Raw genomic sequence first — 12,537 nt, forward strand, 5'->3', positions numbered from 1 at the left:
CATGCTGTTATTGAAGATAAAACAAGGTGAGGACACTATAGTCCTAGTTAATTGGCATCAGAAGGAAAAATGCTGTTATAACTTCATAACTTCTTAAGTCATGCCTTGTGCACAGCTAGACGTACACCATTGTAAAATTTACATTTTAATGAAATATTTGAATAAGTACTTGAAATTCACTCTACCAGGTCTCCCAGTTCTAAAACCAACATTTCATGTTTGTGTTTTGAATGGCAGCATCAGGGAAATTAGCATGCCAGTCATACAGATTAGGAAGGCATCAGTGTGAAGTCACAGACTGCCTCAATCAAGGTTAACTGCAAGTAAACACTGGCCATGACATGTTTAAACGATAGTTTTTTGGAGAGAGAAACTTTTACATTTAAAGGGAAATGAGAGGGGGAGACTGAGAGAGATTGAGTGTTCACACAAACATCAAACCTTGTTTCCATTTGGATTAATATGCTTTGCCAGAGGTGTGGTGGGATAAATGAGTACAATTCTTTAAATCATGGATCAAATAACAATTTAATTATGTAGGGTCAGGGTTAGTTAATAAACAAATAATTATGTAGTTATATAGGGTCAGGGTTAGTTAATAATCTAGAAAAAATGTAGTTGTGTAGGGTCAGGGTTAGTTAATAATCTAGTGATAATGTAGTTGTGTAGGGTCAGGGTTAGTTAATAAACAAATAATTATGTAGTTATATAGGGTCAGGGTTAGTTAATAATCTAGAAAAAATGTAGTTGTGTAGGGTCAGGGTTAGTTAATAATCTAGTGATAATGTAGTTGTGTAGGGTCAGGGTTAGTTAATAATCTAGTGATAATGTAGTTGTGTAGGGTCAGGGTTAGTTAATAATCTTATAATAATGTAGTTGTGTAGGGTCAGGGTTAGTTAATAATTGAGTAAAAATGTAGTTGTGTAGGGTCAGGGTTAGTTAATAATCTAGTGATAATGTAGTTGTGTAGGGTCAGGGTTAGTTAATAATCTAGTGATAATGTAGTTGTGTAGGGTCAGGGTTAGTTAATAATCTTATAATAATGTAGTTGTGTAGGGTCAGGGTTAGTTAATATGAGTAATAATGTAGTTGTGTAGGGTCAGGGTTAGTTAATAATTGAGTAAAAATGTAGTTGTGTAGGGTCAGGGTTAGTTAATCATCGAGTAATAATGTAGTTGTGTGGGGTCAGGGTTCGTTAATGATCTAGTAATAATGTAGTTGTGTAGGGTCAGGATTAGTTAATAATCTAGTAATAATGTAGTTGTGTAGGGTCAGGGTTAGTTAATAATCTAGTAATAATGTAGTTGTGTAGGGTCAGGATTGTAATAATCTAGTAATAATGTAGTTGTGTAGGGTCAGGGTTAGTTAATAATCTAGTGATAATGTAGTTGTGTAGGGTCAGGGTTAGTTAATGATCTTATAATAATGTAGTTGTGTAGGGTCAGGATTAGTTAATAATCTAGTAATAATGTAGTTGTGTAGGGTCAGGGTTAGTTAATAATCTTATAATAATGTAGTTGTGCAGGGTCAGGGTTAGTTAATGATCTTATAATAATGTAGTTGTGTAGGGTCAGGATTAGTTAATAATTTAGTAATAATGTAGTTGTGTAGGGTCAGGGTTAGTTAATAATCTTATAATAATGTAGTTGTGCAGGGTCAGGGTTAGTTAATAATCTTATAATAATGTAGTTGTGTAGGGTCAGGATTGTAATAATCTAGTAATAATGTAGTTGTGTGGGGTCAGGGTTAGTAATAATCTAGTAATAATGTAGGGGTTGTTGGTTAGTTTGGCCACGGGTTGGGTTCTAAATGTTCATGTGTCAGCCAACTGTTGTAGTTTTTAATGGCATAATAACTGTATGTGTCTCCATGCAGTTGTCTGTGTTTGTCAGTGCTCCTCCGTGACCAGGTTGTCATCAAAACATTTCCCCTGAATTTTGAAATACAAATTCAAAAAAACAACTTGGTCTCATCCATTAATTAATTGTGACATAAAGCGAGAGAGTGAATTGTAAATATTCATGTTTTGCATTTCTTTAATTATTCAAACTCAAGAAGACTTCTTAATATTTAATATTGGAACATGATAACAATGCATCTTAATAGTTTGGCTGCTTGTTTGGGTGCATTTATTTTCTTATTTGGTCATGGGGTTTAGACAAAGAGAAGAATACAGATACCTGTAGTCAATACCACAGTCACATGTAACGATGCAATTGTCAGATACCCACCTACTTCTTAAAGGCCATTGACTTGCCTGTACAGACAACGGGACAGTATGTATGTACTATTATACAGAAGCACCAGACGTCTATCCTATCTACAATCTCCCCTTGAAGTTGTTGGGTACATCTATGAAAATTGGGCCTGACATTGGCAATACATTTCTTCTTTGCAGTTTCCTTGTTTAGAGGTGATGGGAAGCCATTGGAACACAATAAGGTGATGGGTGAGGTGAGTTTGCTTTATCTGACTGATTCATGCTAAGGATAGGAGACCAGAAACCATCTGAGATAACTTACTGACATACACGAACATCTCATTCTAAAATCATGGGCAGGAATATCGAGTTGGTCTCCCCTTTGCTTCTATAACAGCCTCCCCTCTTTTGGGAAGGCTTTCCACTAGATGTGGGAACATTTCTGCAGGGGACTTGATTCCTATCAGCTACAAGAGCATTAGTGATGTCGGGCACTGATGTTAGACGATTAGGCCTGGCTTGCAGTTGACGTTCCAATTCATCCCAAAGGTATTCGATGGGGTTGAGGTCATGGCTCTGTGCATGCCAGTCAAGTTCTTCCACACCGATCTCGACAAACCATGCACGAGGGCATTGCTTTGCTGAAACAGGAAAGGGCTTTCCCGAAACTGTTGCCACAAATTTGGAAGCACAGAATCGTCTAGAATGTCATTGTATGCTGTAGCATTAAGATTTCCCTTCACTGGAACAAAGGGGCCTAGCCCGAAGCATGAAAAACAACCCCAGACCATTGTTCCTCCTCCACAAGCTTTACAGTAGGCACAATGCATTCAGGCAGGTAGCTTTCTCCTGGCATCCAACAAACCCAGATTTGTCCGTTGGACTTACAGATGGTGACGCATGGTTCATCACTCCAGAGAGTTCAATGGCGACGAGCTTTACACCACTCCAGCCAACGCTTGGCATAGCGCATGGTGATCTTAGGATTGTGTGCGGCTGCTCGGCCATGGAAACCCATTTCATGAAGATCCCGACGAGCAGTTATTGTGCTGACGTTGCTTCCAGAGGCAGTTTGGAACTCGACAGTGAGTGTTGCTACTGAGGACAGACAATTTCTACGTGCTACATGCTTCAGTACTCGGTGGTCCCATTCTGTGAGCTTGTGTGGCCTCCCACTACCGCGTCTGACCTGTTGTTCTGTTGTTGCTCCTAGACGTTTCCACTTCACAATAACAGCACTTACCGTTGACCAGAGAAGCTCTAGCAGGGCAGAAATTTGACGAACTGATTTGTTTGAAAGCTGGCATCCTATGACGGTGCTACGTTGAATGTCACTGAACGGTTCAGTACGCGCCATTCTACTGCCAATGTTTGTCTATGGAGATTGCATGGCTGTGTGCTCAGTTCGATACACCTGTCAGCAACGGGTGTGGCTGAAATAGCTGAATCCACTCATTTGAAGTGGTATCCACATACTTTTGGCCATGTAGTGTATTTGGCAAAGGATTGTATACGGTACTTCTTGATACACCTGTATTAAAGCATGCCCCGACCATTCACTATCACACAAGCCTACACGCCAGCTGTCATGTTGTCAGTATTACAAGGCACAACAGTTCCCTCTCCTCTGTAATGGTGTATAGAATACAAGGAACTTTGTTATTTACCTAACAGGACTAGTTAGGTGCTATACCTGATGTGATAAGTACATTTATTCTTTAATCAGCCCTTCCTAACTTTCCTTTTAATTGCTTCGACTCTCTTTGAAACCTAGATGTGGCTCCTAATGATGAAGAAATCCACGCCAGGCGGGTATTAATACGTGTACTGTTGGAGCTGGGGCTGGGAGCTGGGAGCCATGCAGGCCCAGCCTTGTTTAGACTGGGGGAGGGGGCATCCAGGCATGCCTTTTGAACAGCAGGTGGTAATTGAAACAAAACAAGGGCTGATTAGCGAAGCGTCTGGCAACTCATGATCCAAACAGCACCGCTACAGAAAAGACCAAACACAAGAGCCCTGGAATAAAGTGGTCATCATCTAATTAACAGAACATGTTTTAATTACAGAGTAAACCAAGCAGCGCAGTGTGTCAATTTAACTGACGTGGTAAGTGCCAGTTTACAATATCAGAAACAGACAAATAATTGGAATCTAATTACAGGCAGGTCTATTGCACATCAACGCCTCTAGCCCTTCTTAATAAACACGTTTTTACATCAAACCATGAATAGCAAATACTGCAGGGATGCTAAATCCCACACTGCAATATTAAGAATTTGCCAGCTTTGCCGACTAATATATAATAAAATATGCCTTTTATCCAAAGCGACTTGCAATCATGCGTGTATAAATGATACTTATGAATGGCCCCAACGGGAATCTAACCCACAACCCTTGTTGTGGCAAGTGCCAGGCTCTACCAACTGAGCCACACATAAACCTCATGTGTGGGTAGCTGTTGCTCTGCAATGCTTTAATTACAATGAAATGGAAAGCAGGAATCAAGTTGTGTAATCCAATAGAAATAAGCAGGAAGACTGGCTAATCTGCCCATTGGATTTCTCTGAGGTGGGTTTGGTCCTAGTCATATAATATCTCTATGCAACTCTAGTATACTACAGTGACTGAAATGTGAGTACACACCAATGATGACTGGATAGTTGTAAGTAGGGTTTCTTCCAATATGAATAGTTTTTAGCCATATCATATTCATACAATGATTGTTCATATTGTGTTACAATATAAATAATTGCTTCACTTGTTTTGATAGATGTTTGATGATTGATGAATGGAGACATCTGTATCACATGCCGCATCACAACACAGCAAAGCCCATAACTCCATTCATTCTTTTGAAAAAGTGAAATGAATGATTAGTGGTTTGATTTAATATTGTGTTTTCTTACCACAGCAGATGCATGTTGATGGATGAGCACCACAACTTTGTTAGGCTAAAATGATTTTTTCTCACTCAGGTTTGTATATTTCAGCAGCATGCCACTCAACCTTGGATGTAATCAACGTAAGACCAGCATGTTATTTGATGCACACTAAATTATTGCTTTCTATTCATGCTAACTATACATATATTAACACACAATTGAAACATTGAGTTTATAATGACAGTTGGTGTAACAACCGTTGGTGGAAGAAGGTGAGGACCAAGATGCAACGTGGTAAGTGTTCATCATTATTTTAATAAACTGAACACCAAATACAACAAGGAACAAAATAAACAACCGAAACAGCTCCGTCAGGTGCAAAACACACTAAACAGAAAATAACTACCCACAACCCATAGTGGGAAAACAGGCTGCCTAAGTATGGTTCTCAATCAGAGACAACGATTGACAGCTGCCTCTGATTGGGAACCATACCAGGCCAAAACTAGAAAACAAAACATAGAACAAAAACATAGAAAAAAGAACATAGAACGCCCACCCTAGTCACACCCTGGCCTAACCAAAATAGAATAAAAAGCCTCTCTATGGCCAGGGCGTGACAGTTGGGTTGTTTTGTGTTGTTTACATGCTGGTATGACATTAAAATAGCAGTTATTTTGTGTAAATGAAGTGTTTGAGAGCATGCATGGATGAATTGTACAGTTACCCTGCATAGACTACCACTCTTTTTTAGATCAGGTAACTTCCAGTCATAGAAAAATCACAAAAACCTCGTAATCATCCAAGCTAAAAGTCTCTTGAAAGCACACCACTGGAGATACAACAAGGAAATTCAAGGACCTCAAACTAGATAAAATATTGCCTGCAAAAAGATTTGTCGTGATTTTCTATATTTTTCCATTAAATCTAGTCTTTCAATGGCTTTAATTAATATTATTAACTGGGTGGTTCGAGCCCTGAATACTGATTGGCTGACAGCCGTGGTATATCAGACCGTATATGGGCCATAATTATGTTGGTAACCAGTTTATAATATCAATAAGGCACCCCCGGGGTTTGTGATATATAGCCAATGTACCACTGCTGAGGGCTGAGGGCTGTGTCCAAGCACTCCACTTTGCGTAATGCGTAGGAACAGCCCTTAGCCATGGTATGTTGGCCATATACCACACCTCCTTGGGCCTTATTGCTTAAATATACTTATGTATAGGAGCAATAAGCTAAGCATGAAACAATTTATGTCACCTAAAGCTTTTTAACGACTCAATGGAACTATTTGTAATTGCTTGATTCACAAAAGTCCTTAGACTTGATCTGTCTCCTGTTTTGTAGCCAACATGACCTGTGCTTCCATTATTAAAAAAGCAAGTCTTGGTCATCAGCATTCATTCCCATCAAGAAATCCATATCGCTAATATTTCTGGAATTTTAATGCAGTTGCAATTTATAGCTCATCAAATGCTGTTACCTAAATTGCTCTTTTTAATCACAAGATAATTTAATGTTGAGGCTGAAATGATGATGGTCACCATCACAGACTCATAAGTCCTGCAGAAGATGACAAACAGGCCTGTATCTGTGCACTTAAAAAATTGAAAAATTACAATATCAGTGTATAGGTGGAATCGCTGTGAGGAGATTTTTGGAGTATAAAGTACCCACTTGCTATGGCAAGATAACATGACTCTGTAAATAAATGAATTATCAAGTTGCCTTTTGTCCTTTCTGCGTCCTGCGTTGGTACACACGGACAAAGCAACTATCATTTCAGTGCTTTTTGTATACAGATCCCTGCCATTTAAACCAAGTAAGAAAGGACTTCAGATAACAAACATGAACAACCAGCATTTTATTGCATTTTTAGAAAGCTTACGTCAGTTACTGAGACTGACTGTACAACAAAATAGTCTGCATCAGACAGACCAGGAATGATGAGGAGATTACAGACTGATGATGGAGTTGATGAGCAGGATCTTTAGTTAATAAACAGAAAACTACAGAGTACAGCTTCAACAGAAAACTAACTTAGCTGCTGCATTAAAGCACTGTGACAGCTGCTCTCCTGTACCCTCCTTCCTCTCTCCATCCCTCCTCCCTCCATCCCTCCTCCAGAAGCATGGGTTAAGAGGGTGATGGTACAACACAGTGGTGAATGACAGTGGGGTGGTCATGATTGATGGAACCGTGGTAAATTAGCATGGCTGCAAGTGTCTTGAGGGGAAATCTAATGCCACCTACACAGAGCACAGCAAAGTCATAAGGTTACTGATATTTCTTGTTTTACAATCAACATATATCAAGGATGAGTACAGAGTCCGATTCACATCCGACTTTTAGCCTTTAACCTTTGTGCTCCACTTAAGTCGGCTACCTGCTGTGCTTGATTTTTACTGATGAAAAAAACAAACATTTCCAAACAGTTGAGATATAGATATTTAGAGGCCAACTAAAAAGCGATATGTATTTCACCTAATGAGGATGTACTGAACATGATGATGACACATCTTTGATAATATATGTAGGAATGAATGGATTCCTCTGGGGAAAAAACAAAGCATTTAACAAATGTTCTTTACATCTTGGCACTGCATATTTATCCTCTTTTCCCTATTTGTTTCAGATAAAATATCATTAGATTGATACACCCTTATATTATTACTGACCACTTAACCATTCTTTTTCATCTCTGTGACCCTGGAATTAGTCATGCAAGATATCTCCGTCTTGTAGAGGAAATATACCTGTCTGCCATTTCTCCGAGCACTAATGTTTATAGCCACAGAAGGCAGTGGTTAGACCATCAAAAGGAAGTATCAAAAACAGCTTAACACACGGAAGAAAACAATCTGTACAAAATCCTTAGGTCAATGATAACAGAGAAAAGTCTGTTTTCTATTTTACAGTTTAAAATCCAAAATCTGGGATAATCCCCAACCCTGCCCCGCCCATCTCACACAGATGTCTGCATGTATGACTTTTTAAGCAAGGATTACTAAGTAAAATACATTTGCAGCACAGTTTGCTATTCCAATACATACAGCAGTTTTCATAGCTATTTTATAGTTCATACAAAGCCGTTGTGATAAAGCAAAAAGAGTAACACAAATGCATTTTTGATCTTTGAAAGACACAAGGAAAGAAAATGTCAAGAAAAAGACAAGGCTATACTGACATGTACGTCCACCCTACTGTTGGAAAGCCCATGACCAAACAAATGTCAATAGATTGTGGAAAATGGGATCAAATAAAGCTGGGTGATTTCTTAATGACAAAAGGCCTAAGGTTTGGATTGTGAGACCCTCAAGATAAACAAGGTCTAATTTTATATTCATATACTTTTTGGGGGTGTTTTTTACAAAAACAATCTCTCTCTCCAGTTTTAGACTACACATGCAAGACATAGAACAAAGTACAACTGGGTGAAAGTTTTCTTTTCACTTTTCATTGAATTATTCCCTATAGGTTGGAACTGAGGTATGCATACAGTTTTCGCAGGCTGTTATCTTTAGTAATGTCAAGCTACACATACTGAGAATGTTCAAATCTCCCCCTACAATACCAAGCAAACCAGCAAAAGACTAGATTTGGATGAGCTCAAGTTGTTCTCACGATCCCAGTCCGGCTGTTACTGACCCATCCCACAGCTGCATGATAATGGATATTAAATACATTTTCTGAAAACCACAGACTGCCCTTTTCATGTGTAATAGTAAATGCATGGTGGAATGTTCAAATAACTGCCATAAAGTACCCTGTACCCAGCTTATTAGTTGACAGGAGTGTTTTTTAATATAAAAAGTAATACGTTGACAGAAACTAAACACAATCATAAAGCCTTACCAATGTTAACAAAGAACAGTAGAATCCCGTCAAGATAGCAGGACTCACTCAAAAGTGGCATACAATCATTGGAAAGGATACAAATTCATAAAGAATAAAAAATAAAACAAAATATTTAATCATTGGGTGGTCCAGTTGAAGTATAGAATCCTTTTCACATTGTTCTCTACAAAGCTCTCCTGTCTACTGCGAAATCATTGCCATCCTCATTAGGACCATAATCTCCTTTCACCCCCCTAGGTTGCACAGCAATCTGCTGCTGATAGACAGAGTGATGCCTTTTCCTCTCGTTGGCCCAAAGAATATGTTCCCCTAATTTGGTCATAATGTTTGTCTGACTCTCTGCATCTCCCTTTCAGTTGTGGTCACTGCAAAATCCTGCAGCTACTGCACTCAACAAGAGACTCCTTTGGCTTTAAAGCTAATGACAGTCAGACAGCTTGAGGAGCGTCCTCTCTAATCAATGTGCTATTGGATTGACACAGTTGAGACTATACTCCATCTTTAGATCCTTTCACAGCCAATGGGAGAGAATGGAGGATATTTGGCCTTATCTGCTATTGCATGAAACAGAGAACATTGTTTTTACTTTGTAGTTTATCTTTGGTAGTCACAGAACAAGATTTTAGAAACATCAACAACTAAAATCAAAAGTTACAAATAAAAAAAGAAATAATAATAAATAAAAAAAATGCAAAGTGGTTGGTTGCAGTTTTTAAAAAGTAATGTTTGTGAGTCTTTGTATGAGCCTGTTTCATATCATAAACCAACACTACAGTAGGATCAAGCCCATTTGTATTCAGCCTCACAGCCCCAGCATCAATCCCATCCACCCTATTGCAGGGTCTACATCACTACTCTGACTTAGTCATTGGGTTCTGCTGATGTTGACCCCAAACAGTACCCAGATCATCAGTTACCTTGTGGTGTGTGGGTTTCTGGGGGCATAACATGTCTGCCAATACTGGAATGAAGCAATGATCAGGTCTTATTGCCAGTTTTTGGGATTATCCCTAAATTAAGAACATGAATATTTCATCTGATGTGTGTAATTATTAATAATCACAAACAAATTTGAGAGCCAACTGGTCATGCATATGGTAAAAAAAAATTACTTTGATATCTTCAAGCAAGGCCAAACAATCCTTCCATGACTGAAATTACAGTGTGGAAAACTATACATGTTTGAACTACAATGAGAGTTGTGTTCAGGAATCACAATTAGTTGGTCTAAAATATTATCTTTGTAATACACACCTGACATTTGATTTTCTTTCTTAAACTGGGAGCTTGCGAATGATCAGAAATTTGGTTGCAGCTAACGCACTGCCCTGAAGGGCTGTTTTAAAATATAATTGAATGAGGATAAATCATAACCTGCATGATTTCTCTGTCATTCATTCCCATCTTAAATGAAACTTCATTGATGCGTGGAGAGAGCCTTCATTACGAGTAGTGCATTGTGGATGACTTGATGAGCTTGGGGGGATGCGATGAGGATGGACTTGATGAGCTTGGGGGGATGCGATGAGGATGGACTTGATGAGCTTGGGGGGATGCGATGAGGATGGACTACATGTTAGAGGGGTGGCATTCTGAAGCATGTGGAACAAATGACAGAAAAATACTACATGGTATTTGACATTCTGCTTCATGTTAAAAAAAGAGAGGAAACAACAAGAAAGGAAATCCTAAACATCCATCATTAAGTGCTGACCATACAGAATCTCCACAGCATGGGCATGAGGTCTGATCAGTTACAGAAATCAAATGCAACAACAACAAACAATGGAAAATACATATTTTAAACCCTTCACCCTCAAAACACACCAAAAAACATCCCTCCCACCCTAGATGGAAGCAAACCAATGAAATTTTGAAGGCAGTGACCATGAACAAAATCTACACGCACGCACGCACGCGCACACACACACACACACACACACACACACACACACACACACACACACACACACACACACACACACACACACACACACACACACACACACACACACACACACACACACACACACAGTAAATTAAACGTCATTCAATATCTCTTGAGTTTATGGGCATGTGTGTGTGTTTGTGTGTGTGTGTGTGTGTGAGAGAGAGAGAACCCCTCTGCAGTCCATGCTCAGTGTGGTTGAGTGGGCTGTATGCAATCCATACTGGCTGCACAGTGCAGGTCCAAGTTCATACTGGCTGCACAGTGCAAGTCCAAGTCCATCCTGGATTTGAAGCCAGCATGCTGACCAAGAAGTCATCCCCAGTACCAAACATGTCCATCCAACGCATGTAGAGTAGAAATTACTTTTTTCTTATTTTCGTTCACTTAAACCAAAAAGTAGATATAAATCAAAAATACTCCCAAGTGGGATGTATTCTCTTTCTTGTGTTTTTCACTATGTATTTAATGGCACTAAAAGTCAATTGGAAACATTTGATAGCTGTCATCAGAGGACTGAGACTGCAGTCTTGTATCTGTATGATCTGTGACGTTGTGGCGTCTCACAGATGACTAAGGTTAGTTCTGCCTCTGGGAGGGGCCCCTGGGGGCCCGACCTTACAGCATGTCATCGTGGCCCTGGTCGTCATCGTAATCTCTGTGGTGATCGAAATCTGGACTGTGGTTGGCCGTCGTCACCAGGGAGAGGGGGCCTTCGTGGTCCTCCGGGTCCAGCGGTTCCTCTTTAATGTGATGCCTGCATGGAAACAGAACACAAACAGACAGTGAATGTTCCAGTTTATCTTTAGTTGGTTAATCCCTTGTTGAACCTTTCATTCCCTCCTCAAAAGAGAATCACAGACATGTATTGATTCAGATTTAAAAGAGAAAGGAGGAACAAAAACAAACGAGTGGCTCGAATGAATCTCTGAGATGGGCCTCTCTTGGCTGGTGTTGATAACTTCACCTTCTTTTAAGGTATTCCAATCCCAGGAAACCTGCAGGCTTTATTTTCATAGCAGCCGACAACAGGGTATTCACTTAGAACTGATAAATGAGGAAGATTAACAATGTGCGACGGGGAGAGAGGAGAATGGACTCTGCGGAGGGAGAGAGTGGGCTGTTGTCAGCTTCCTGGTGGCGGTAGATCAGTGACAGCGAGCGCTGTGTGTTCCTCTTCCTACTCGTTAACATGCACAACCTGCGAGGCGGGTCTCCAGAGGACGACCCCGAGCCGGCTTCTATCATTAATCAACTTCAAGCAAACACAGCGACCAGACACCGCTATACATGCTTTAAACTCCAAAATTAATGCATATTTTCACCAAGTGTCAATAATGGAAGAAAAGCGCTGGCAGGAAGGCGCGAGAGCAGAGCAGAAAGGCTCAACACAACACTGTGATAAGAAAGAGGAGCCCTTAAGAGAATAATAACACTGTCAGTTGTAAACAAGGCAAAACATGAACCCAGCCCACTGCCTGGGCAAAGGGGGCTCTACGAGATCTGCCACATTTCTCATTACAGAAACACCGCAGGAATAAAGCGCACGGGAAGGAGGCCCGACTAGTGCAGAGAGGAGGGAAAAAATGAAAACATTATGAGAAGCTGCAGGATATTTCCCATTCTAACCTGTAGTGCCAACC

The 12,537-nt window shown here is 39.9% G+C and overlaps 1 protein-coding gene across 1 annotated transcript in view; it reads right to left on the reverse strand.

Annotated features, from left to right (window-relative positions):
• Positions 1–6,937: 6,937 nt before the first annotated feature.
• Positions 6,938–12,537, reverse strand: part of LOC115143402 (forkhead box protein P1-B-like) — a 162,049-nt gene continuing 156,449 nt past the window's right edge. The window contains 1 exon segment of the mRNA XM_029683798.2: positions 6,938–11,651. Coding sequence (XP_029539658.2) covers positions 11,513–11,651 — 139 coding nt within the window. The 3' untranslated portion in view covers positions 6,938–11,512.

The sequence above is a fragment of the Oncorhynchus nerka genome, linkage group LG15, assembly GCF_034236695.1.
Source record: "Oncorhynchus nerka isolate Pitt River linkage group LG15, Oner_Uvic_2.0, whole genome shotgun sequence".
Taxonomy (NCBI): Eukaryota; Metazoa; Chordata; class Actinopteri; order Salmoniformes; family Salmonidae; genus Oncorhynchus; species Oncorhynchus nerka.